Source organism: Oncorhynchus clarkii, chromosome 7 (genome assembly GCF_045791955.1).
Source record: "Oncorhynchus clarkii lewisi isolate Uvic-CL-2024 chromosome 7, UVic_Ocla_1.0, whole genome shotgun sequence".
Lineage (NCBI taxonomy): Eukaryota > Metazoa > Chordata > Actinopteri > Salmoniformes > Salmonidae > Oncorhynchus > Oncorhynchus clarkii.
This window is the reverse complement of record NC_092153.1, coordinates 71698960-71722430: the sequence shown is the minus strand read 5'-3', so window position 1 is coordinate 71722430 and position 23471 is coordinate 71698960. Positions and strand designations below refer to the sequence as shown.

The following is a 23471-nucleotide window of genomic DNA, read 5'->3' as shown; positions in this document are numbered from 1 at the left end:
TTTTGACTCTGATAGCAAATGGTCTGAATACTTATGTAAATAAGGTATTTCTGTTTATATTTTTAATACATTTGAAAACATTTCTAAAAAACAGTTTTCACTTTGTCATTATGGGATATTGTGTGTAGATTGCTGAGGAAAATGTTTTATTTAATCCATTTTGGAATATGGCTGTAAAGGAACTAAATGTGAAAAAGGGAAATGGTCTGAATACTTTCCGAATGCACTGTATGTCCTTACTGTTTCATGGTGTCTAGTCTTTATATGTCCTTACTGTCTCATGGTGTCTCGTCTTTATATGTCCTTGGTGGCTCATGGTGTCTAGTCTTTATATGTCCTTACTGTCTCATGTTGTCTAGTCTTTATATGTCCTTACTGTCTCATGTTGTCTAGTCTTTATATGTCCTTACTGTCTCATGTTGTCTAGTCTTTATTTGTCCTTACTGTCTCATGTTGTCTAATCTTTATATGTCCTTACTGTCTCATGTTGTCTAATCTTTATATGTCCTTACTGTCTCATGTTGTCTAATCTTTATATGTCCTTACTGTCTCATGTTGTCTTTATATGTCCTTACTGTCTAGTCTTTATATGTCCTTACTGTCTCATGTTGTCTAGTCTTTATATGTCCTTACTGTCTCATGTTGTCTAGTCTTTATATGTCCTTACTGTCTCATGTTGTCTAATCTTTATATGTCCTTACTGTCTCATGTTGTCTAATCTTTATATGTCCTTACTGTCTCATGTTGTCTAATCTTTATATGTCCTTACTGTCTCATGTTGTCTTTATATGTCCTTACTGTCTAGTCTTTATATGTCCTTACTGTCTCATGTTGTCTTGTCTTTATATGTCCTTACTGTCTCATGTTGTCTTTATATGTCCTTACTGTCTCATGTTGTCTAGTCTTTATATGTCCTTACTGTCTCATGTTGTCTAGTCTTTATATGTCCTTACTGTCTCATGGTGTCTAGTCTTTATATGTCCTTGTTGTCTCATGGTGTCTAGTCTTTATATGTCCTTACTGTCTCATGTTGTCTAGTCTTTATATGTCCTTGGTGGCTCATGGTGTCTAGTCTTTATATGTCCTTACTGTCTCATGTTGTCTAGTCTTTATATGTCCTTACTGTCTCATGTTGTCTAGTCTTTATATGTCCTTACTGTCTCATGTTGTCTAGTCTTTATATGTCCTTACTATCTAATGTTGTCTTTATATGTCCTTACTGTCTCATGTTGTCTAGTCTTTATTTGTCCTTACTGTCTCATGTTGTCTAATCTTTATATGTCCTTACTGTCTCATGTTGTCTAATCTTTATATGTCCTTACTGTCTCATGATGTCTAATCTTTATATGTCCTTACTGTCTCATGTTGTCTTTATATGTCCTTACTGTCTAGTCTTTATATGTCCTTACTGTCTCATGTTGTCTAGTGTTTATATTTCCTTACTGTCTCATGTTGTCTTTATATGTCCTTACTGTCTCATGTTGTCTAGTCTTTATATGTCCTTACTGTCTCATGTTGTCTAGTCTTTATATGTCCTTACTGTCTCATGTTGTCTAGTCTTTATATGTCCTTACTGTCTCATGTTGTCTAGTCTTTATATGTCCTTACTGTCTCATGTTGTCTAGTCTTTATATGTCCCTACTGTCTCATGTTGTCTAGTCTTTATATGTCCCTACTGTCTCATGTTGTCTAGTCTTTATATGTCCTTACTGTCTCATGTTGTCTAGTCTTTATATGTCCTTACTGTCTCATGTTGTCTAGTCTTTATATGTCCTTACTGTCTCATGTTGTCTAGTCTTTATATGTCCTTACTGTCTCATGTTGTCTAGTCTTTATATGTCCTTACTGTCTAATGTTGTCTTTATATGTCCTTACTGTCTCATGTTGTCTAGTCTTTATATGTCCTTACTGTCTCATGTTGTCTAATCTTTATATGTCCTTACTGTCTCATGTTGTCTAATCTTTATATGTCCTTACTGTCTCATGTTGTCTAATCTTTATATGTCCTTACTGTCTCATGTTGTCTTTATATGTCCTTACTGTTTCATGTTGTCTTTATATGTCCTTACTGTCTCATGTTGTCTAATCTTTATATGTCCTTACTGTCTCATGTTGTCTAATCTTTATATGTCCTTACTGTCTCATGTTGTCTTTATATGTCCTTACTGTCTCATGTTGTCTAGTCTTTATATGTCCTTACTGTCTCATGTTGTCTAGTCTTTATATGTCCTTACTGTCTCATGTTGTCTAGTCTTTGTATGTCCTTACTGTCTCATGGATTCTAGTCTTTATATGTCCTTACTGTCTCATGTTGTCTTTATATGTCCTTACTGTCTCATGTTGTCTAGTCTTTATATGTCCTTACTGTCTCATGTTGTCTAGTCTTTATATGTCCTTACTGTCTCATGTTGTCTAATCTTTATATGTCCTTACTGTCTCATGTTGTCTAGTCTTTATATCCCCTTTCTGTCTCATGTTGTCTAGTCTTTATATACCCTTACTGTCTCATGTTGTCTTCGTCTGCATTGAAGGAGAGGAGAATGTTTAGCCCACGGGCAAACCGTAAGATATGGTATCACCATTGATGTAACTCAGACCTTTTGGTTTTCTGTTTGTTGTTTACATTTTATTCAGTGTCCATAATGAACCTATCCACCGTTTTCACTCAGCTCGGACGATACACTGCTTTTTGGTTTGGTTATGTTTTTTTGTACATACGTTTGTTTACATTGTGGAATTTATCACTTTGTTTTACATGTCAGTGTAGTGTACATATTGAACATATCCATCCTCTTCTGTCTTTTCCCCTTTAAGCTTTTTGTTTTATGTTTTTTGTTTACATTTTGTGTACAAAACATTAGGAACAGCTGCTCTTTCCATGAAATAGACTGACCAGGTGAATCCAGTCACCTGTTAAATCCACCATTCAAGGAGAGGAGACAGGTTAAAGAGGGATTTTTAAGCATCGAGACAATTGAGACATGGATTGTGTATGTATGACATTCAGAGGGTGAATGGGCAAGACAAAATATTGAAGTGATTTTGAACAGGGTATAGTAGTCGGTGCCAGGCGCATCTGTTTGAGTGTGTCAAGAACTGCAACCCTGCTGCGTTTTTCACACTCAACAGTTTCCTGTGTGTATCAAGAATGGTCCTCTACCAGAGGACATCCAGCCATCTTGACACAACTGTGGGAAGCATTGGAGTCAACATGGGCCAGCATCCCTTTGGAATGCTTTTGACACCTTGTATAGTCCATTCCCCAACGAATTGAGACTTCTGAGGGCAAAAGGGGGTGCATCTCAATATTAGGAAGGTGTTCCTAATGTTTGTACACTCAGTGTATACACTTTTGACTACATGTCAGTGTACTGTGCATAATGAATATATGTATACAACATCCTCTCTCTTCTCATTCATCAGAACTGCACAGTGCTCAGCAACACCGTGATGATGTGTCTGGCGCCCTCTCTGGCCTTCTCTGAGAAGGGTTTCTCAGAGACAGGCAGCAATCCCGACGAGATCGGCTTCGTCATGGACAACGTGCACACCACGCTTGTGGTCAACGAGACGTTCAGCTTCTACCCAGACCCTGTGATCGAGCCGCTCAGTTCCACGGGGCTGCTGGAGCTCAAGCCCAGCTCCCCGCTCATCCTCAAGGTGAGACTATGGTAGAAAAAGGGTTTCTCTGGTTTGGAGAGTGGGGCCCATCGTGGAGGAGGGTTCTGGAGTGGAGGAGGGTTCCAGGGTGGAGGAGGGAGATTCTGAGCAGTCCCAGGGTGGAGGAGTGTTATCGTGTGGAGTGTGTGGTGCAGGGTGGAGGAGGGAGATTCTGAGCAGTCCCAGGGTGGAGGAGTGTTATTGTGTGGAGTGTGTGGTGTAGGGTGGAGGAGGGAGATTCTGAGCAGTCCCAGGGTGGAGGAGTGTTATCGTGTGGAGAGTGTGGTGCAGGGTGGAGGAGGGAGATTCTGAGCAGTCCCAGGGTGGAGGAGGGAGATTCTGAGCAGTCCCAGGGTGGAGGAGTGTTATTGTGTGAAGCATGTGGTGCAGGGTGGAGGAGGGAGATTCTGAGCAGTCCCAGGGTGGAGGAGGGAGATTCTGAGCAGTCCCAGGGTGGAGGAGTGTTATTGTGTGGAGCATGTGGTGCAGGGTGGAGGAGGGAGATTCTGAGCAGTTCCCGGGTGGAGGAGTGTTATTGTGTGAAGCATGTGGTGCAGGGTGGAGGAGGGAGATTCTGAGCAGTCCCAGGGTGGAGGAGGGAGATTCTGAGCAGTCCCAGGGTGGAGGAGTGTTATTGTGTGGAGCATGTGGTGCAGGGTGGAGGAGGGAGATTCTGAGCAGTTCCAGGGTGGAGGAGTGTTATTGTGTGAAGCATGTGGTGCAGGGTGGAGGAGTGTTATTGTGTAAAGCATGTGGCGCAGGGTGGAGGAGGGAGATTCTGAGCAATCCCAGGGTGGAGGAGTGTTATCGTGTGGAGTGTGTGGCGCAGGGTGGAGGAAGGAGATTCTGAGTAGTCCCAGGGTGGAGGAGTGTTATTGTGTGGAGTGTGTGGTGCAGGGTGGAGGAAGGAGATTCTGAGCAGTCCCAGGGTGGAGGAGTGTTATTGTGTGAAGCATGTGGCGCAGGGTGGAGGAGGGAGATTCTGAGCAGTCCCAGGGTGGAGGAGTGTTATCGTGTGGAGTGTGTGGTGTGTGGTGCAGGGTGGAGGAAGGAGATTCTGAGCAGTCCCAGGGTGGATGAGTGTTATTGTGTGAAGCATGTGGCGCAGGGTGGAGGAGGGAGATTCTGAGCAGTCCCAGGGTGGAGGAGTGTTATTGTGTGAAGCGTGTGGCGCAGGGTGGAGGAGGGAGATTCTGAGCAGTCCCAGGGTGGAGGAGTGTTATCGTGTGGAGTGTGTGGTGCAGGGTGGAGGAAGGAGATTCTGAGCAGTCCCAGGGTAGAGGAGTGTTATCGTGTGGAGTGTGTGGTGCAGGGTGGAGGAGTGTTATCGTGTGGAGTGTGTGGTGCAGGGTGGAGGAGGGAGATTCTGAGCAGTCCCAGGGTGGAGGAGTGTTATCGTGTGGAGTGTGTGGCGCAGGGTGGAGGAAGGAGATTCTGAGCAGTCCCAGGGTGGAGGAGTGTTATTGTGTGGAGTGTGTGGTGCAGGGTGGAGGAAGGAGATTCTGAGCAGTCCCAGGGTGGAGGAGTGTTATCGTGTGGAGTGTGTGGTGTGTGGTGCAGGGTGGAGGAAGGAGATTCTGAGCAGTCCCAGGGTAGAGGAGTGTTATCGTGTGGAGTGTGTGGTGCAGGGTGGAGGAAGGAGATTCTGAGCAGTCCCAGGGTGGAGGAGTGTTATCGTGTGGAGTGTGTGGTGCAGGGTGGAGGAAGGAGATTCTGAGCAGTCCCAGGGTAGAGGAGTGTTATCGTGTGGAGTGTGTGGTGCAGGGTGGAGGAAGGAGATTCTGAGCAGTCCCAGGGTGGAGGAGTGTTATTGTGTGAAGCGTGTGGTGCAGGGTGGAGGAGGGAGATTCTGAGCAGTCCCAGGGTGGAGGAGTGTTATTGTGTTGCGCAGGGTGGAGGTAAGTAAGTGAACCAAGGTGGAGGAGATATTTTCTTGGGTGGAGAATGGGGCCAATGGTGGAGGAGAATCCATCAGTGAGTTGGGTTCAGGGGTGCAGAGTGAGGCCCAGGGTGAAGGAGAGTCCTTTGATGGAGCATGAGCAGGGTGGAGGAGGGTTAAAGAGATACAAATGTATCTTAGGGAGGAGAAATGATACATTACGTATGTATGGCACCAGGTTCAATGTGACCATCTCACTGTAAACTTCAATCTCTCCAACAAACTCAACTTAGAAATGAGTGTTAAAATCTCACAGCGGCATCCAATGCAATATATTTCTGGAATGACACTGATAGAAATGTAAATTGCCTTTGTGTTCTCAAAACATTCATTCAGAAATGGTGACCCTGTTTATTTGTCCCCTACTACCCTTGGAGCTTTTGGCTTTCCAAAAGAACGGTTTGAGACTTGGCGACACCATAAAAGGCGTTAGCTGTGCCGTTCCGTGCCACGATAGGGTGAGAACCCTATGAAAAACTACTGTCTAAAAAATGTGAGGGAAAATGAATATTTATCCAAATCCACCAAAGATATGCCTCCTGCTCCTATTCCCTCATCAGATAACATCAGAGCGAGTTCACAGCCAAATGTTCACCTTTTACACCAGAGACGTTCTACACGCCTTTGAATCCCTGTCCCCTCTTCTTTTTTAAATGTACTTTTTGTTTTACCTTTATTTAACCAGATAGGCTAGTTTAGAACAAGTTCTCATTTGCTACTGCGACCTGGCTAAGATAAAGCATAGCAATTAGACACAATACAACAACACAGAGTTACACATGGAATGAACAAAACATACAGTCAATAATACAGTAGAACAAAGAAAACAAAAAGTCTATATACAGTGACTGCAAATGAGGTGAGATAAGGGAGTTAAGGCAATAAAAAAGGCCATGGTGGCGAAGTAATTACAATATAGCAATTAAACACTGGAATGGTAGATGTGCAGAAGATGAATGTGCAAGTAGAGATGTTGGGGTGCAAAGGAGCAGGATAAATAAATAAATACAGTATAGGGATGAGGTAGGTAGATAGATGGGCTGTTTACAGATGGGCTATGTACAAGTGCAGTGATCTGTGAGCAGCTCTGACAGCTGGTGCTTAAAGCTAGTGAGGGAGAAATGAGTCTCCAGCTTCAGAGATTTTTGCAGTTCATTCCAGTCATTGGCAGCAGAGGACTGGAAGGAAAGACGACCAAAGGAGGAATTGGCTTTGGGGGTGACCAGTGAGATATACCTGCTGGAGCGCGTGCTACGAGTGGGTGCCGCTATGGTGACCTTTGAGCTGAGATAAGGTGTGGCTTTACCTAGCAGAGACTTGTAGATAAGCTGTAGCCAGTGGGTTTGGCGACGAGTATGAAGCGAGGGCCAACCAACAAGAGCGTACAGGTCGCAATGGTGGGTAGTGTATCGGGCTTTGGTGACAAAACAGATGGCACTGTGATAGACTACATCCAGTTTGTTGAGTAGAGTGTTGGAGGCTATTTTATAGATGACATCACCGAAGTCTAGGATCGGAAGGATGGTCAGTTTTACGAGGGTATGTTTGTCAGCATGAGTGACGGATGCTTTGTTGCGATATAGGAAGCCGATTCTAGATTTAATTTTGGATTGGAGATGCTTAATGTGAGTCTGGAAGGAGAGTTTACAATCTAACCAGACACCTAGGTATTTGTAGTTGTCCACGTATTCCAAGTCAGAGCCGTCCAGAGTAGTGATGCTGGATGGACGAGCAGGTGCGGGCAGTGATCGGTTGAAGAGCATGCATTTAGTTTTACTAGCGTTTAAGAGCAGTTGGAGGCCACAGAAGGAGAGTTGTATGGCATTGAAGCCAGAAGAGGTTAGTTAACGCAGTGTTTACACTGTTCCAAAATGTCTGAAAAATTATATTTATATTATCTCTGCTTTTTCTTTATCTTCTTCTTATAGTTATTATTATGATCATCATTATAATAATAAGTAATGTCATTATAATTAGTAGGCTTAGTATAGCAGCCTTGTATAACCACCTTCGAGCTGTAGGCCCAAGAGCCCATCCTGTTGAGTCTTAATACCATAACTTCCTGAGGCCTATATTTCAATACTTAAATAGGCTACTGTATCAATCAATCATTTATTTGTTCATGTCATCACACAGCATACGAGACATTCATGATTTGAAATGCAATCAAGCATTTTAGTTTTTAAATAAATTAACAAAGTGACCCTTGAATAATTACCGTAAACAATAAATATACCGTTCCATTTCAGAAATGTTTTAGGCTTTACAAAAATGTTATTCATACGTGGAACATAAAGAAGGTAAGGGTTGAGGGAATAGGGGATGTTTTTCCTAAACAAAGGGATTTCGGTAACAGAACTTTTCAATCAGAAATGGCTGTAATTATGTTGCAGCTTCAGCAACACAGACAAAGCGATAAATGCTGTTGATGTTCTGTGGTGGTCGCTGCAGCAGGGTAAGAGAGAGAGAGACAACAGGTGTTAGTCACACAGTCACTCACTGTCATTTGTTTTTTAACACAGAGCTGCAAGTCTGAGTCCAGCCCGGCACAATCAAATCAATTGCGATCAAACTCCCTCTTGTCATTTGTGTGTCTTAATTATTTAATCAAGCAGTGTGCTTAAATCATCAGACAAGCTCAGTGTATATGTTTGATTTGATTAAAACACATAGGATGTCTATATATGGAAAAATAAACATTTTAAAATATCGACCAATCGATTGGTCGAAAGAATCGACAATTATTATTTTTTGTATGGTACTGGCCGAACTGTGATATTTCATGGATGTTTTACATTAATTGAAAAGGAAAAGGCACAACACTCGCTCCCCATTAACAATTATTTGTTTTATTTAAGCAATATTAAAACATGAACGTTACGGCCTTCATCCAGAATAATTACACAAAGGGAATGGACAAATTCATATAGGGCACGGGGAAGACAAGCCCTATATCAGCTGGTAGTGCTAGTGAGAGACGATGTGATCCACTATACAGGTTGGTCCTCAGGGTGCGGGGTACTGTGCAATGCAATGTTTTTGCAGGTTAGCAAAGTTCAGTGCCATCCTTGTGCCCATGGCGGTCCAGCTACACTGCAGGAAGGAGGCAAAGTCGTGAGCACCAACCTCACGAATTCAGCTGTGTCTTTGGGATAAGATGGCAAGCTTGACACAATGGGTTTCAGGTGATGGTCAACATAGAGTGAGATGTTCAGTTATTCTCCCAATCCCTGAGATGATGGGTCTGCCCAGAAGGCTGTCCATGTTCTTGTGTAGCTTAGGCAACAGGGGTGTGCAGGGGTGTTGAACAAAACTTGTGTTTTTTCAGTCTATGATGTTGTGTGTGGATATTTTATATATGAAATAAGCTTCTTTTTTCTTCTTCTAGTCTATCAGAAACAATTTAAATACCAATTTCATAATGAGCCCTACAACCCTTTGATTGCTGTGTCTTCCATTTCTCGGAGATGCCGGAAAACATGAAACGGGAATGTGGATAAATTAGATGTGCATCAGATTTTCCAAACATTTAATTCCTCTCCCTGCAATGCCTCGTGTGTAAGGGGAGGGGGACGGGGACGTGTGTTTGGAGAGTTTATTTGCCCTAATTGGTTCCCCCTCAGCCAATGAGATGCAGCGCTAGTCCCCATCAATACAAAAATGTATCTGAAATGCAGCCATACACATCAAAAACCCTAATTTTATATATATATATCACACACACACACACACACACACACACAGTTAAAGTCGGAAGTTTAAATAAACTTAGGTTGGAGTCATTAAAACTTGTTTTTTCATCCACTCCACAAATGTCTTGCTAACAACTATAGATTTGGCAAGTTGGTTAGGACATCTACTTTGTGCATGACACAAGTAATTTTTCCAACAATTGTTTAGAGGCAGATTATTTCACTTATAATTCACTGTATCACAATTCCAGTGGGACAGAAGTGTACACACACTAAGTTGACTGTGCCTTTAAACAGCTTGGAAAATTCCAGAAAATGATGTCAATTGAAGGTTTACCTGTTGATGTATTTCAAGACCTACCTTCAAACTCAGTGCCTCTTTGCTTGACATCATGGGAAAATCAAAAGAAATTTGCCAAGACCTCAGAAAACAAATTGTAGACAACATGGGACCACGCAGCCGTCATACCGCTCAGGAAGGAGATGCGTTCTGTCTCCTAGAGATGAACGTACTTTGGTGCGAAAAGTGCAAATGAATCCCAGAACAACAGCAAAGGACATTGTGAAGATGCTGGGGGAAACAGGTACAAAAGTATCTATGTCCACAGTAAAACAAGTCCTATATTGACATAACCTGAAAGGCCACTCAGCATGGCAGAAGCCACTGCTCCAAGACCAGCATAAAAAAGCCAGACTACGGTTTGCAACTGCACATGGGGACAAAGATCGTACTTTTTTGAAAAATGTCCTCTGGTCTGATGAAACAAAAATAGAACTGTTTGAGTGTATGTAAACTTCTGACCCACTGGGAATGTGGGAAAGAAAAAAAAGCTGAAATAATAATTCTCTCTACTATTATTCTGACATTTCACATTCTTAAAATAAAGTGGTGATCCTAACTGACCTAAGACGGGATATATTACTAGGATTAAATGTCAGGAATTGTGAAAAAACTGTGTTCAAATATATTTGGCTTAGGTTTATGTAAACTTCCAAATTAAACTGTATGTATATATATACAGTTTGAAGGTAGGGAATGAAATACATCCACAGGTACTCCTCCAATTGACTCAAATGATGTCAATTAGCCTATCAGAAGCTTCTAAAGCCATGACATAATTTTCTGGAATTTTCCAAGCTGTTTAAAGGCACAGTCATGTTAGTGTATGTAAACCTCTGACCCACTGGAATTGTGATACAGTGAATTATAAGTGAAATAATCTGTCTGTAAACAATTGTTGGAAAATATATTTGTGTCATGCACAAAGTAGATGTCCTAACCGAATTAAAAAAGTTTGGACGAACCTTACCATTCTTTATTTTTACTATTTTCTTCATTGTAGAATAATAGTGAAGACATGAAAACTATGAAAAAACACATATGGAATCATGTAACCAATAAAGTGTTAAACAAATCAAAATATATTTGAGATTCTTCTAAGTAGTTTCCCTTTGCCTTGGTGACAGCTTTGCACACTCTTGGCATTCTCTCAACCAGCTTCACCTGGAATGATTTTCCAACAGTCTTGAAGGAGTTCCCACATATGCTGAGCACTTGTTGGCTGCTTTTCCTTCACTCTCTGGTCCAACTCATCCCAAACCATCTCAATTGGGTTGAGGTCTGGTGATTGTGGAGGCCAGCTCATCTGATGCAGCACTCCATCACTCTAATTCTTGGCCAAATAGCCCTTACACAGCCTGGAGGTGTGTTGGGTTATTGTCCGGTTGAAAAACAAATGATAGTCCCACTAAGCGCAAACCAGATGGGATGGCGTATTGCTGCAGAATGCTGTGGTAGCCATGCTTGTTAAGTGTGCCTTGAATTATAAATAAATCACAGACAGTGTCACTACTAAAGCACCATCCCACCTCCTCCTCCGTGCTTCACGGTGGAAACCACACATGCGGAGATCATCCGTTCACCTACTCTGCATCTCACAAAGACGTGGCGGTTGGAACCAATAATCTCAAATTTGGACTCATCAGACCAAAGGACAGATTTTCACCGGTCTAATGTTCATGTATCTTGGCTCATCAAGTCTCTTCTTATTATTGGTGTCCTTTAGTGGTGTTTTTTTTGCAGTAATCCAATCATGAATGCCTTATTCACTCAATCTCCTCTGAACAGTTGATGTTGGGATGTGTCTTTTACTAACTCTGTGAAGCATTTATTTGGGCTGCAATTTCTGAGGCTGGTAACTCTAATGAACTTATCCTCAGCAGCAGAGGTAACTCTGGGTCTTCCTTTCCTGTAGCAGTCCTCACGAGAGCCAGTTATATCATAGCTCTTGACGGTTTTTGAAACTGCACTTGATGAAACTTTCAACGTTTTTGAAATGTTCCCAATTGTCTGACCTTCATGGCTTCAAGTAATGATGGACTGTCATTTCTCTTTGCTTATTTGAGCTGTTCTTGCCATAATATGGACTTGGTCTTTTACCAAATAGAGCTATCTTCTGTATACCACCCCTACCTTGTCACAGCACAACTGATTTGCTCAAATGCATTAAGAAGGAAATAAATTCCACAAATTAACTTTTAACAAGGCACACCTGTTAATTGAAATGCATTCCAGGTGACTACCCCATGAAGCTGGTCGAGAGAATGCCAAGAGTGTGCAGAGCTGTCATCAAGGCAAAGGGTGGCTACTTTGAAGAATCTCAAATATAAATATATTTAGATTTTTTTGTAACACTTTTTTGGTTACTACATGAATCCATATGTGTTTTTCCATAGTTTTGATGTCTTCACTATTATTCTACAATGTAGAAAATAGTGCAAATAAAGAAAAACCCTTCAATGAGGAGGTGTGTCCAAACTTTTGACTGGTACTGTATATTGTTTAATAACTGTTACGGATACAGTTATCCTGTGTGTATCCTGTGTGTGTGTGTGTTTCTTTTCTCTCCTTCTCCCCTCACAGGTGAAAATCATCACTCCCCAATCAGTCAACAATCAACCCATCAATCAGAAGACACACCTCCTCCTGTTTCCTACCCTATCACAGTTCCTTCCCCATGGTTTAAAAACCCCATCATTTGTTTGCTCTGGAGCTCAATCTCTTTGTAAATGCCATGTTGGTAGATCGCTGTTCTTAATAGATTTCAGTAGCTCAATCTCTTTGTAAATGCCATGTATGTAGATCTCTGTGTTTCACTCTCTCGTTGTGTCTTAACCTCTCTTTTGTTGGAGCACCTCCATAGCACTTTGTCATCACCTGTGAGTATTGTTTTGGTTATGGTGTTTGTTTGTTGCTGGTGGGAAAAGGGGAAAACAAGACAAGTCGCCCATGGGCATACACTACCCGTAGGTAAACTTTGTTAAACACACTAGTTAGAACTGGGCGGACCACCCACTGTATTTTTGGTTAGTTAGCTGTTGTTAAACTAGGCTAGTCTAGCTTAGGGCTGTTTTTGCATATTTGTTTCTTTCCTTGGGTCCAGCTCAGCCCCTTTTCCTGCTCCCCCCATTACCGTGTGTTTATCAAATAAACCTTGAGTTTGACGGTAGATTTCAGTTGTCGTGGTTATTACGTTCACACTTTTACTTTGTCACAATTATAATTTACATGAGTTATGTTACGGGTCTCATTACCATCCCCCCTAGACTGTCGGTCCAAAAGGGATTCGTAACAATAACACAAGATGGATATTGGTCTCCAGTAGGCTACAACATACAAGTGTCAAGTGTATCCTAAGGGCAAGAATGAACTGTCAAAATGGAGTTAAGTAGTTGCCTGGGGTGGTCCAGTGGTTTGTCCTGCTGAGAAACTTTTCTCTGATTATCGGTCTCTTCATTTTTACTTGTTGAAAACATTTAAATAAATGCGATTTAACTTGTGGGCCTAATGCATGCTCAGGCTTGTCACTAGATCGCCCAGTACCGAGCACGAACTCATGAGGCTCAGAGACAGAGCGCGCTGCTTAGGGCACAATGCCATAGCAAGCCCTAAGTATGCTATGAAATTATTTTGTTTGAAGCCTTCCCTGAAACAGCCCCTAACCTTAACCCCTTGTAGTAAATTATGCCTATTAACCTTTGAATGGTTTCTGTTTTAACCCTGTAACCATGCGGAATTAATGCATCAAAAATAGACATTCATACATGACTCAAAGGGCAGTTGGCTGGATGTGAACCCATGCTGACTCTGGCATACATTATTGTAACCACTGGACCACACAGGCACAAAGGTAACCATTTATTCTGCCTTCAACAAATAATAAAACAATTGATATAAGAACAATTATTTTCTCTAACGAAAAATGCATCTACCCCTGACAAATATGTCAATTTATTAGAATGTATAAAATAATTCATGAGACACGCTATAGCCTGCATGTAGCTTTCATAAGGTACAATGTAGGTATGTTACTGCATTGTATACAAACACTGTTTCATACAAATTAATAAAAAATGAAAAGCTGAAATGTCTAGAGTCCATAAGTATTCAACCCCTTTGTTATGGCAAGACTAAATAAGTTTAGGAGTAAATATTTGCATAACAAGTCAAATAATAAGTTGCATGGACTCTGTGTGCAATAAAAGTGTCCAACATGATTTTTGAATGACTATCTCATCTCAGTACCTCACACACACAATTTTTTGTAAGGTCCCTCAATGAGCAGTACATTTCAAACACAGATTCAACCACAAAGACCAGGGAGGTTTTCCAATGCCTCTCGAAGAGGGGCACTTATTGGTAGATAGGTAAAATAAAAGATAAAGAAGATATTGAATAACGCTTTCAGCATGGTGAAGTTATTAATTACACTTTGGATGGTGTATCAATAAACCTTGTCACTACAAATGTACTTCCTAACTCAGTTGCCGGAGAGGAAGGACACTGCTCAGGGATTTCACCATGATGCCAATGGTGACTTAAAAACAGTTAGAGTTTAATGTCTGTGATAGGAGAAAACTGAGAATGGAACAACATTGTAGTTACTCCACAATACTAACCTAATTGACAGACTGAAAAGAAGGTTTCAGCAGGCACTGCTTTCCACCAGGCACTGGAAGATGAATTCAACTTTCAACAGGACAATAACCTAAAACAAAAGGACAAATCTACACTGAAGTTGCTTACCAAGAAGAAAGTGAATGTTCTTGATTAGCAGTGTTACAGTTTTGACTTAAATCTTCTTAATTTAATTTTAATTATTTGCCAAGACCTGAAAATGGTTGTCGAGCAAAGATCAACAACCAATTTGACAGAGCTTGAAGAATATTGAAAATAATAATGGACAAATATTGCACAATCCAGGTGTGGAAAGCTCTTAGAGACTTACCCAGAAAGACACACAGCTGTAATCGCTGCCAAAGGTGCTTCTACAAAGTATTTGTTCAGGGATGTGAATACTTATGTAAATGAGATTTCTGTATGATCATTTTCAATAAATTAGCAAACATTTCTAAAAACATGTTTTCGCTTTGTCATTATAGGGTGATTGTGTGTAGATCGGTGAGAAAATAAAATCTATTTCATCAATTTTGAATTCAGGCTATACCTGGTGAGAGGGTGTGTGTGCTTGCGTGTACACAGAGTGTGTGTGTGCGTGTGTGTGTGTGTTCACCTATGCATTCTCTTCAGTTGTGTGTCTGTCTCTGTCTCTCAGGGTAAGAACCTGATCCCGGCAGCCCCTGGTAACTCTCGTCTTAACTACACGGTGCTGATCGGTGAGACGCCCTGTGTCCTCACCCTGTCAGAGAGCCAGCTGCTCTGTGAGTGGCCCAACCTCACCGGAGAACACAAAGTTACCGTAAGTAGTCTACTGTATCCACTCTCTCTTTTGACATTGTTGGGTTGGGTAATGTCAGGTTGGTTAATGTCTGGTTGGATAATGTTGGGTTGGATAACATTGGGATGGTCAATGTTGCGTTAGGTTTGGTAATGTTGGGCTTGGTAATGTTGGATATGGCTTGGTAATGTTGGGTTTGGCTTGGTAATGCTGGCTTGGGTTTGGTAATGTTGAGTTATGTTGGTTGGGTAATGTTGGGGGTGGGTAATGTTGTGTTGGGTAATGTTGGATAATGTTGGGTTGTCTTATGTGGCATTGTATAACACCGTATCGTATCATATTCTTTTCACATTTAGCATTTCATCTCACTACATCTCTCCTCACCTAACCTCAGATTTTTGCTCATCTTGCGTTTTCTGTTTACCTCCTCCCTCATCTATACTTTTTCAATATAACAGTCTCCTCTTTCCTTATGTCATATACCCCTATTTATGGTCTCTATTCTTTCCTCTGTTCCTCTTGCCACTTCTTGTCTATCCTCCTCTCTATTCATCCCTTTAATACTAGAACCGCTGGGCCTCGAGGCAACCCCCATCAAGCTAATGAGCAGTCTAACAGTGTAATTAATACATTTCATAAATGCTATCGCAAAAATAATCATTTGGTGTTGTTTATGAAGATCTTAGATAACATTAGCATATGTTAATTTTCATTAGTTTATGTTACTGTAGGCTAAATGTAAAAACAAACATTCTAATGTTCAATCATTTTTATTTGTGGAGTGCCTTTGTTACAACTATGAAACAAAAAGCATATGTGTTGAAACACGGTAACAAATTATTTTTATAACATCACAGTAAAAAAAAATACCCAAACCACCAAGACGCGTGGTCAGCAAGACGCGTGGTCAGCAAGACGCGTGGTCACCGAGACGCGTGGTCAGCAAGACGCGTGGTCACCGAGACGCGTGGTCAGCAAGACGCGTGGTCAGCAAGACGCAAGGTCACACGGTCAAATGATAAAAACTTCAGTAGCCTAAACATCATTATGAGCTCCAAAATGTAATTTTATTGGATAAATAGTGAAAATCAGCACAAAAGCAATAATGGCATTATAATGAATATAACTGTCAAAAATGACCGCAGTTAAAAATAGTAAATTATTTATACGTCGGATACCATGGCGAATTTGTCTGTTTCCAGGCTTCGTGTTCTCGTTTCTTTGTCATCATAATGGAGGCAACAAATGATCTCTCTGAAGCGATCCCGTTAAATGGTTTTTCTTAAGGTATCCCATACATGACCAGAAATGTTCCATATACACACTCTTTCCACCAAATGCTCCACGGACATTAAGTATTGAAGTTAACACTTCCAGCTTATCAACAGACAAATCCTAGGCAGTGTCTCCTTGCTCCCTATGCCCAACAGTACAGTGCCTTATGTGCTGTAGCATGTCCATTTCACATAAACAACCAAAGTTGGTAAGTGCATTGCTGATGTTGTTTTTTGCTTGAGATGTAGGGCCTGCTCAGTGATGATATTTTGTGCTGATAATTGTCCCGTAGAATTGTCACCTGCTTTTTCTATCCAAACGGTGTCCTCCCTTCCTCTCTCCTGTCTCACCGTTTCATTTGGTGGTGGCGTGGGCACCTGCTCAGTGCACACCGTTGTGGCTTTTTAAAATGTTTTGATGTATTTTTTATTTTACCCCCTTTTCTCGCCCCAATTTCATGGTATCCTATTGTTTTTAGTAGTTACTATCTTGTCTCATCGCTACAACTCCCGTACAGGCTCGGGAGAGACGAAGGTCGAGAGTCATGCATCCTCCGACACACAACCCAACCAAGCCGCACTGCTTCTTAACACAGCGCGCCTCCAACCTGGAAACCAGCCGCACCAATGTGTCGGAGGAAACACCGTGCCCCTAGTGACCTGGTCAGCGTGCACTACGCCCGGCCCGCCACAGGAGTCGCTAGTGCGCGATGAGACAAGGATATCCCTACCGGCCAAACCCTCCCTAACCCAGACGACGCTAGGCCAATTGTGCGTCGCCCCATGGACCTCCCGGTCGCGGCCGCCTGCGACAGAGCCTGGGCTCGAACCCAGAGTCTCTGGTGGCACAGCCTTAGACCACTGCGCCACCCGGGAGGCCTCGTTGTGGCTTTTTGTACTTAGGCTTCAGAGGTGGAGGTTCAGGCTAAGGCTGAGGCCCAGAATAATAATCATCAGAGATGTCATGGTTCACTTCTTCCCCACCATCTGAGTCATTTTCATTCAGATCGTGTAGCAGCACAAACGCAGCATGTGCATCCATTCTTCTTGCCATTGTAAATGACTCACTCCCCCACCGTGTACTGCAAGTAGACCAGAGTAGACTGATAAAGCTGCTTGGATTTGGTGGACTGATACATACCATTTTGAGATCATAATTATAATAGATCAATACAATCGAATGGCCTGCCTTGTTCTTAATTCACAATTGGTGACTATATAATGATGCATTATCCTCTCCCCTCGCTCATCAACTCACCCATTCTCCCCCTTTCTAACCATCATACTTCATTTATTTAATCTGTTGTTGAATGTGTGAAATTAGTTTCTGTATAGTTTAGGTTGAGTTTTGAGGCAATTATCTGGGTGATTATCAACTGGGCATGGCGCCTTCCACTGTTGTGAAAAGGAGAGGAGCAGGCCCTACTTTTGTGAAAAGGAGAGGAGCAGGCCCTACTTTTGTGAAAAGGAGAGGAGCAGGCCCTACTTTTGTGAAAAGGAGAGGAGCAGGCCCTACTTTTGTGAAAAGGAGAGGAGCAGGCCCTACTTTTGTGAAAAGGAGAGGAGCAGGCCCTACTTTTGTGAAAAGGAGAGGAGCAGGCCCTACTTTTGTGAAAAGGAGAGGAGCAGGCCCTACTTTTGTGAAAAGGAGAGGAGCAGGCCCTACTTTTGTGAAAAGGAGAGGAGCAGGCCCTACTTTTGTGAAAAGGAGAGGAGCAGGCCCTACTTTTGTGAAAAGGAGAGGAGCAGGCCCTACTTTTGTGAAAAGGAGAGGAGCAGGCCCTACTTTTGTGAAAAGGAGAGGAGCAGGCCCTACTTTTGTGAAAAGGAGAGGAGCAGGCCCTACTTTTGTGAAAAGGAGAGGAGCAGGCCCTACTTTTGTGAAAAGGAGAGGAGCAGGCCCTACTTTTGTGAAAAGGAGAGGAGCAGGCCCTACTTTTGTGAAAAGGAGAGGAGCAGGCCCTACTTTTGTGAAAAGGAGAGGAGCAGGCCCTACTTTTGTGAAAAGGAGAGGAGCAGGCCCTACTTTTGTGAAAAGGAGAGGAGCAGGCCCTACTTTTGTGAAAAGGAGAGGAGCAGGCCCTACTTTTGTGAAAAGGAGAGGAGCAGGCCCTACTTTTGTGAAAAGGAGAGGAGCAGGCCCTACTTTTGTGAAAAGGAGAGGAGCAGGCCCTACTTTTGTGAAAAGGAGAGGAGCAGGCCCTACTTTTGTGAAAAGGAGAGGAGCAGGCCCTACTTTTGTGAAAAGGAGAGGAGCAGGCCCTACTTTTGTGAAAAGGAGAGGAGCAGGCCCTACTTTCGTGAAAAGGAGAGGAGCAGGCCCTACTTTTGTGAAAAGGAGAGGAGCAGGCCCTACTTTCGTGAAAAGGAGAGGAGCAGGCCCTACTTTTGTGAAAAGGAGAGGAGCAGGCCCTACTTTTGTGAAAAGGAGAGGAGCAGGCCCTACTTTTGTGAAAAGGAGAGGAGCAGGCCCTACTTTTGTGAAAAGGAGAGGAGCAGGCCCTACTTTTGTGAAAAGGAGAGGAGCAGGCCCTACTTTTGTGAAAAGGAGAGGAGCAGGCCCTACTTTTGTGAAAAGGAGAGGAGCAGGCCCTACTTTTGTGAAAAGGAGAGGAGCAGGCTCCACTGTTGTGAAAAGGAGAGGAGCAGGCTCCACTGTTGTGAAAAGGAGAGGAGCAGGCTCCACTGTTGTGAAAAGGAGAGGAGCAGGCTCCACTGTTGTGAAAAGGAGAGGAGCAGGCCCTACTGTTGTGAAAAGGAGAGGAGCAGGCTCCACTGTTGTGAAAAGGAGAGGAGCAGGCCCTACTTTTGTGAAAAGGAGAGGATCAGGCCCTACTTTTGTGAAAAGGAGAGGAGCAGGCCCTACTTTTGTGAAAAGGAGAGGAGCAGGCTCCACTGTTGTGAAAAGGAGAGGAGCAGGCTCCACTGTTGTGAAAAGGAGAGGAGCAGGCCCTACTTTCGTGAAAAGGAGGGGCAATGGGGAGAACCGTTGTAACTTCATTTTTGTTTGTGATATTAAGATTCTAACAATGGCAGTGTGTTATATATATATATATATAGACTTATTTTGGAAATGTAGGCCAAGTCGAGAACAAATTTAGGAGGGGATTATAATTAATATACATTTTTGTTGGGGTTAATATATTTTTTGTAAGGGAAAATCAAGTCTGAAATTTCAAAGTGGAAATTACAAACTTCGGAAGCCTTTTTAAACCTTAAACAAGTTTTACATTTCTTGCATTGCTGGAAAGTTCTCGTGCAACAAGGTTATCAAATTAAGATCCTACATCTGTGTACAGATCCACATACACACGTTGAAGCTTCTGCTACCATAGTCTCAGCTGTGTTTGTGTCCTAGACAACCTATCAAATTCAATTCTTCATTTGGCTTCTATTCTGCAGGGATTTGCTCATATTCAATGCAGCTGAGAAATGGCTTGTGGACTAAGAGGTCCATATCTATATTTTACAGTCCTTCAGGTTACGTGTTGTCTTTGATAGATATAGACCAGTTAAATAAAACACCTATAGCAGTATATTTTTGATTTGACCGGGTTACTTAGGGTGCATCTCAATAGTCTTTGGCTTCCTCTCCTCATCTCCTTCCCTTCATCTGCACTGATCACTACAGTGTTGTCTCAAGGAAAGGAATTGGGGCTGCATCTCAATAATCTAGTTTTTGAATGCACTGTTAGGAATAGAGTTGAAGCTACGTCTAGGGGAAGTAATATGGTGTGAAGGTAAGAATATATGTTCGAGTCCGGGTGTTGTGACAAGGAAAAGAACATGTTCACATGCACACAAATACCCGCACGCACGCACGCACGTACAGGCACACACAAACACACACACCCGTGTGTAGGCTGTGATATAATTGTGTGTGTGTGTAAATTATTTCAAATGTATTTTATCACTATCTGTTTTGGGGTGAACTGATCCCTCCTGTCTATTGTCCACCTGTCTGTTGTCCACCCAATCCAGCAATCCAAATATGTGTTGTTCCACAATATGAATTGTCCCACAAAGAATCTAAACCAGTGTGTGCTTCTCCCTCCCAGGTACGTGTGGGGGGATTTGAGTACTCCCCCGGTACCCTCCAGATGTACTCTGACAGCCTGCTCAGCCTGCCTGCCATCATCGGCATTGGAGGGGGCGGTGGCCTGCTGCTATTGGTCATCATTGCCGTGCTCATCGCTTACAAGAGGAAGTCACGGGATGCCGACCGCACGCTGAAACGCCTGCAGTTACAGATGGACAACCTGGAGTCTCGAGTGGCGCTGGAGTGCAAGGAGGGTAAGCCAAAGCAGCTGTCTATCAACTTTATTCAATTCAATACAACTTTATTGATCTGCACAAGACAAGCAGGCTCCATGCGCACACACACAGACACACATACAGTGTCCCTCCCACTGGGTTCAGCTTGCTCTTGGTACCCGTCCAGAGGACACTTTGATCGGGGCTCTGCTGCCCGCCACCAGATGTTGAGAGGTCTGCTTGGATAGCTTTTCTGTTTCAGAAAGAGAAAGAGGGATGAGGGAGGAAGGGAACTGGGGAGAGAGAGAGGAAGTGGTGTCTGCATGCTCTCACATTAACATTTGTTAATTTGGCAGAGACTTCTGATCCGGTCGGAGGCCAGTGATACTGTCAGTGTGTTTGTCTGTTTGGAAAAGGAGTAGATGGAGAGAAAGTAAATCGTAGATACAGAAAGAAAGAGACTAGAAAGGGAGTAGATTGATATCATGGTTCCATAAGGACAGATAAAGAGAATGGCAGCACCAGAGTAGAGGGTGAGGTTTGGTGGTTTCGTAAGTACAGTAAAAGAGAAAGAGATGGGAAAGACTGAGAGAATGAGAGGGAGTATAAGTTTGAGGGATCCATAAGGGAAGTCATACTGCAGCATCTGTCCTGCATTTCAAAGAACCTAGATGTTGTACAGATATAGGGAGAGATGGTTAGAGCCACAGAGAAGGAGAGATGGATAGAGAGAAGAGGGTAGGTGAGAGGGTGATACAGGTACATAGGGCAGAGATGGATAGAGAGACAGAGGGTAGGTGAGAGGGTGATGCAGGTACAGAGGGCAGAGATGGATAGAGAGAAGAGTGTAGGTGAGAGGGTGATACAGGTACAGAGGGCAGAGATGGATAGAGAGAAGAGGGGATGGAAAATGAGAGAAGGGCATAGGGAGAGATGGATAAAGGGACAGAGTGAGGGGGAGATGGATGGAGGGCGAGAGGGGGGTCACAGGGAGATGGATAGAGTGAGAAGTGGGTCACAGAGAGACGGATAGTGAGAAGTGGGTCACAGAGAGATGGATAGAGTGAGAAGGGGGTCACAGAGAGATGGATAGAGTGAGTGGGGGTCACAGAGAGACGGATAGAGTGAGAGGGAGGTCACAGAGAGACGGATAGAGTGAGAGGGAGCTCACAGAGAGTTGGATAGAGGGAGGTCACAGAGAGATGAACAGAGGGAGGTCACAGAGAGACTGATAGAGTGAGAGGCGGGTCACAGAGATGGATAGTGTAACCTCTGAGACTGTTCCTTGCAGAGAGAAAAAGAGAGGGAGGACTGGAGAGAGAGGGATGAAGGTGACACAAGCCATCTGTTTGGCAAGGTGTTTATTTCATTATTTGTTTGTGGGGTTCCTTTAGTCAAGATTAGGCCACAAGAGACATATCTGCATAATACAGAAAGATTCCCAACACTCCTTTAGATACCACTGAAAGGAATGGAGGGGACATAGAATGGGTCACATGACACATGCATGTGGAGAGTGGAACATGTGTATCAACAGCAGGACACTGATATATCATGTGGGCACTGTGCTGTGTGGAGAGCTCCTGGTTAGTGTGAGTGTGGCTGCAATCACATCTGTTAGTGTGTATATACAGTGGGGCAAAAAAGTATTTAGTCAGCCACCAATTGTGCAAGTTCTCCCACTTAAAAAGATGAGAGAGGCCTGTAATGCAGATTCAGTCTTCCCAGCCTGGTGCAGGTCTACAATTTTGTTTCTGGTGTCCTTTGACAGCTCTTTGGTCTTGGCCATAGTGGAGCTTGGAGTTTGACTGTTTGAGGTTGTGGACAGGTGCCTTTATACTGATAACAAGTTCAAACAGGTACCATTAATACAGGTAACGAGTGGAGGACAGAGGAGCCTCTTAAAGAAGAAGTTACAGGTCTGTGAGAGCCAGAAATCTTGCTTATTTGTAGGTGACCAAATACTTATTTTCCACCATAATTTGCAAATAAATTCATTAAAAATCCTACAATGTGATTTTCTGGATTTTTTTCTCATTTTGTCTGTCATTGTTGAAGTGTACCTATGATGAAAATTACAGGCCTCTCTCATCTTTTTAAGTGGGAGAACTTGCACAATTGGTGGCTGACTAAATACGTTTTTGCCCCACTGTACTTTGACTATGTTTAAGTTACTTTTCATTCTGTTATTGAATCAAATCAAATTGTATTAGGCACCGAATACAGCAGGTGTAAACCTTACAGTGAAATGCTTACTTAACAGCCCCTAACCAACAATTTCAGTTAAAAAACAAATATGGAGAAATAAAGTAACAAGTAATTAAAGAGCAGCAATAAAATAACAATGGTGAGACTATATACAGGGGGTTACCAATACAGAGTCACTCTGCGAGGGCACCGGTAAGTTGAGGTATTATGTACAGTCGTGGCCAAAAGTTTTGAGAATGACACTAATATACATTTTCACAGTCTGCTGCCTCAGTTTGTATGATGGCAATTTGCAGATACTCCAGAATGTTATGAAGGGTGATCAGATGAATTGCAATTAATTGCAAAGTCCCTCTTTGCCATGCAAATGAACTGAATCCAATAAAAACATTTCCACTGCATTTCAGCCCTGCCACAAAAGGACCAGGTGACATCATGTCAGTGATTCTCTCGTTAACACAGGTGTGAGTGTTGATGAGGACAAGGCTGGAGATCACACTGTAAAGCTGATTGAGTTTGAATAACAGACTGGAAGCTTCAAAAGGAGGGTGGTGCTTGGAGTCATTGTTCTTCCTCTGTCAACCATGGTTACCTGCAAGGAAACACGTGCCGTCATCATTGCTTTGCACAAAAAGGGCTTCACAGGCAAGGATATTGCTGCCAGTAAGATTACACCTAAATCAACCATTTATCGGATCATCAAGAA

The 23471-nt window shown here is 42.7% G+C and overlaps 1 protein-coding gene across 1 annotated transcript in view; it reads left to right on the top strand.

The window, feature by feature from the left end:
* The window catches only part of LOC139413799 (plexin-A1-like), a 311289-nt gene that overhangs the window by 255070 nt on the left and 32748 nt on the right, over window positions 1-23471 (top strand). The window contains exons 17-19 of the mRNA XM_071161567.1: window positions 3424-3660; window positions 14907-15050; window positions 20362-20596. Coding sequence (XP_071017668.1) covers window positions 3424-3660; window positions 14907-15050; window positions 20362-20596 — 616 coding nt within the window. The remainder of the gene's footprint in view (window positions 1-3423; window positions 3661-14906; window positions 15051-20361; window positions 20597-23471) is intronic.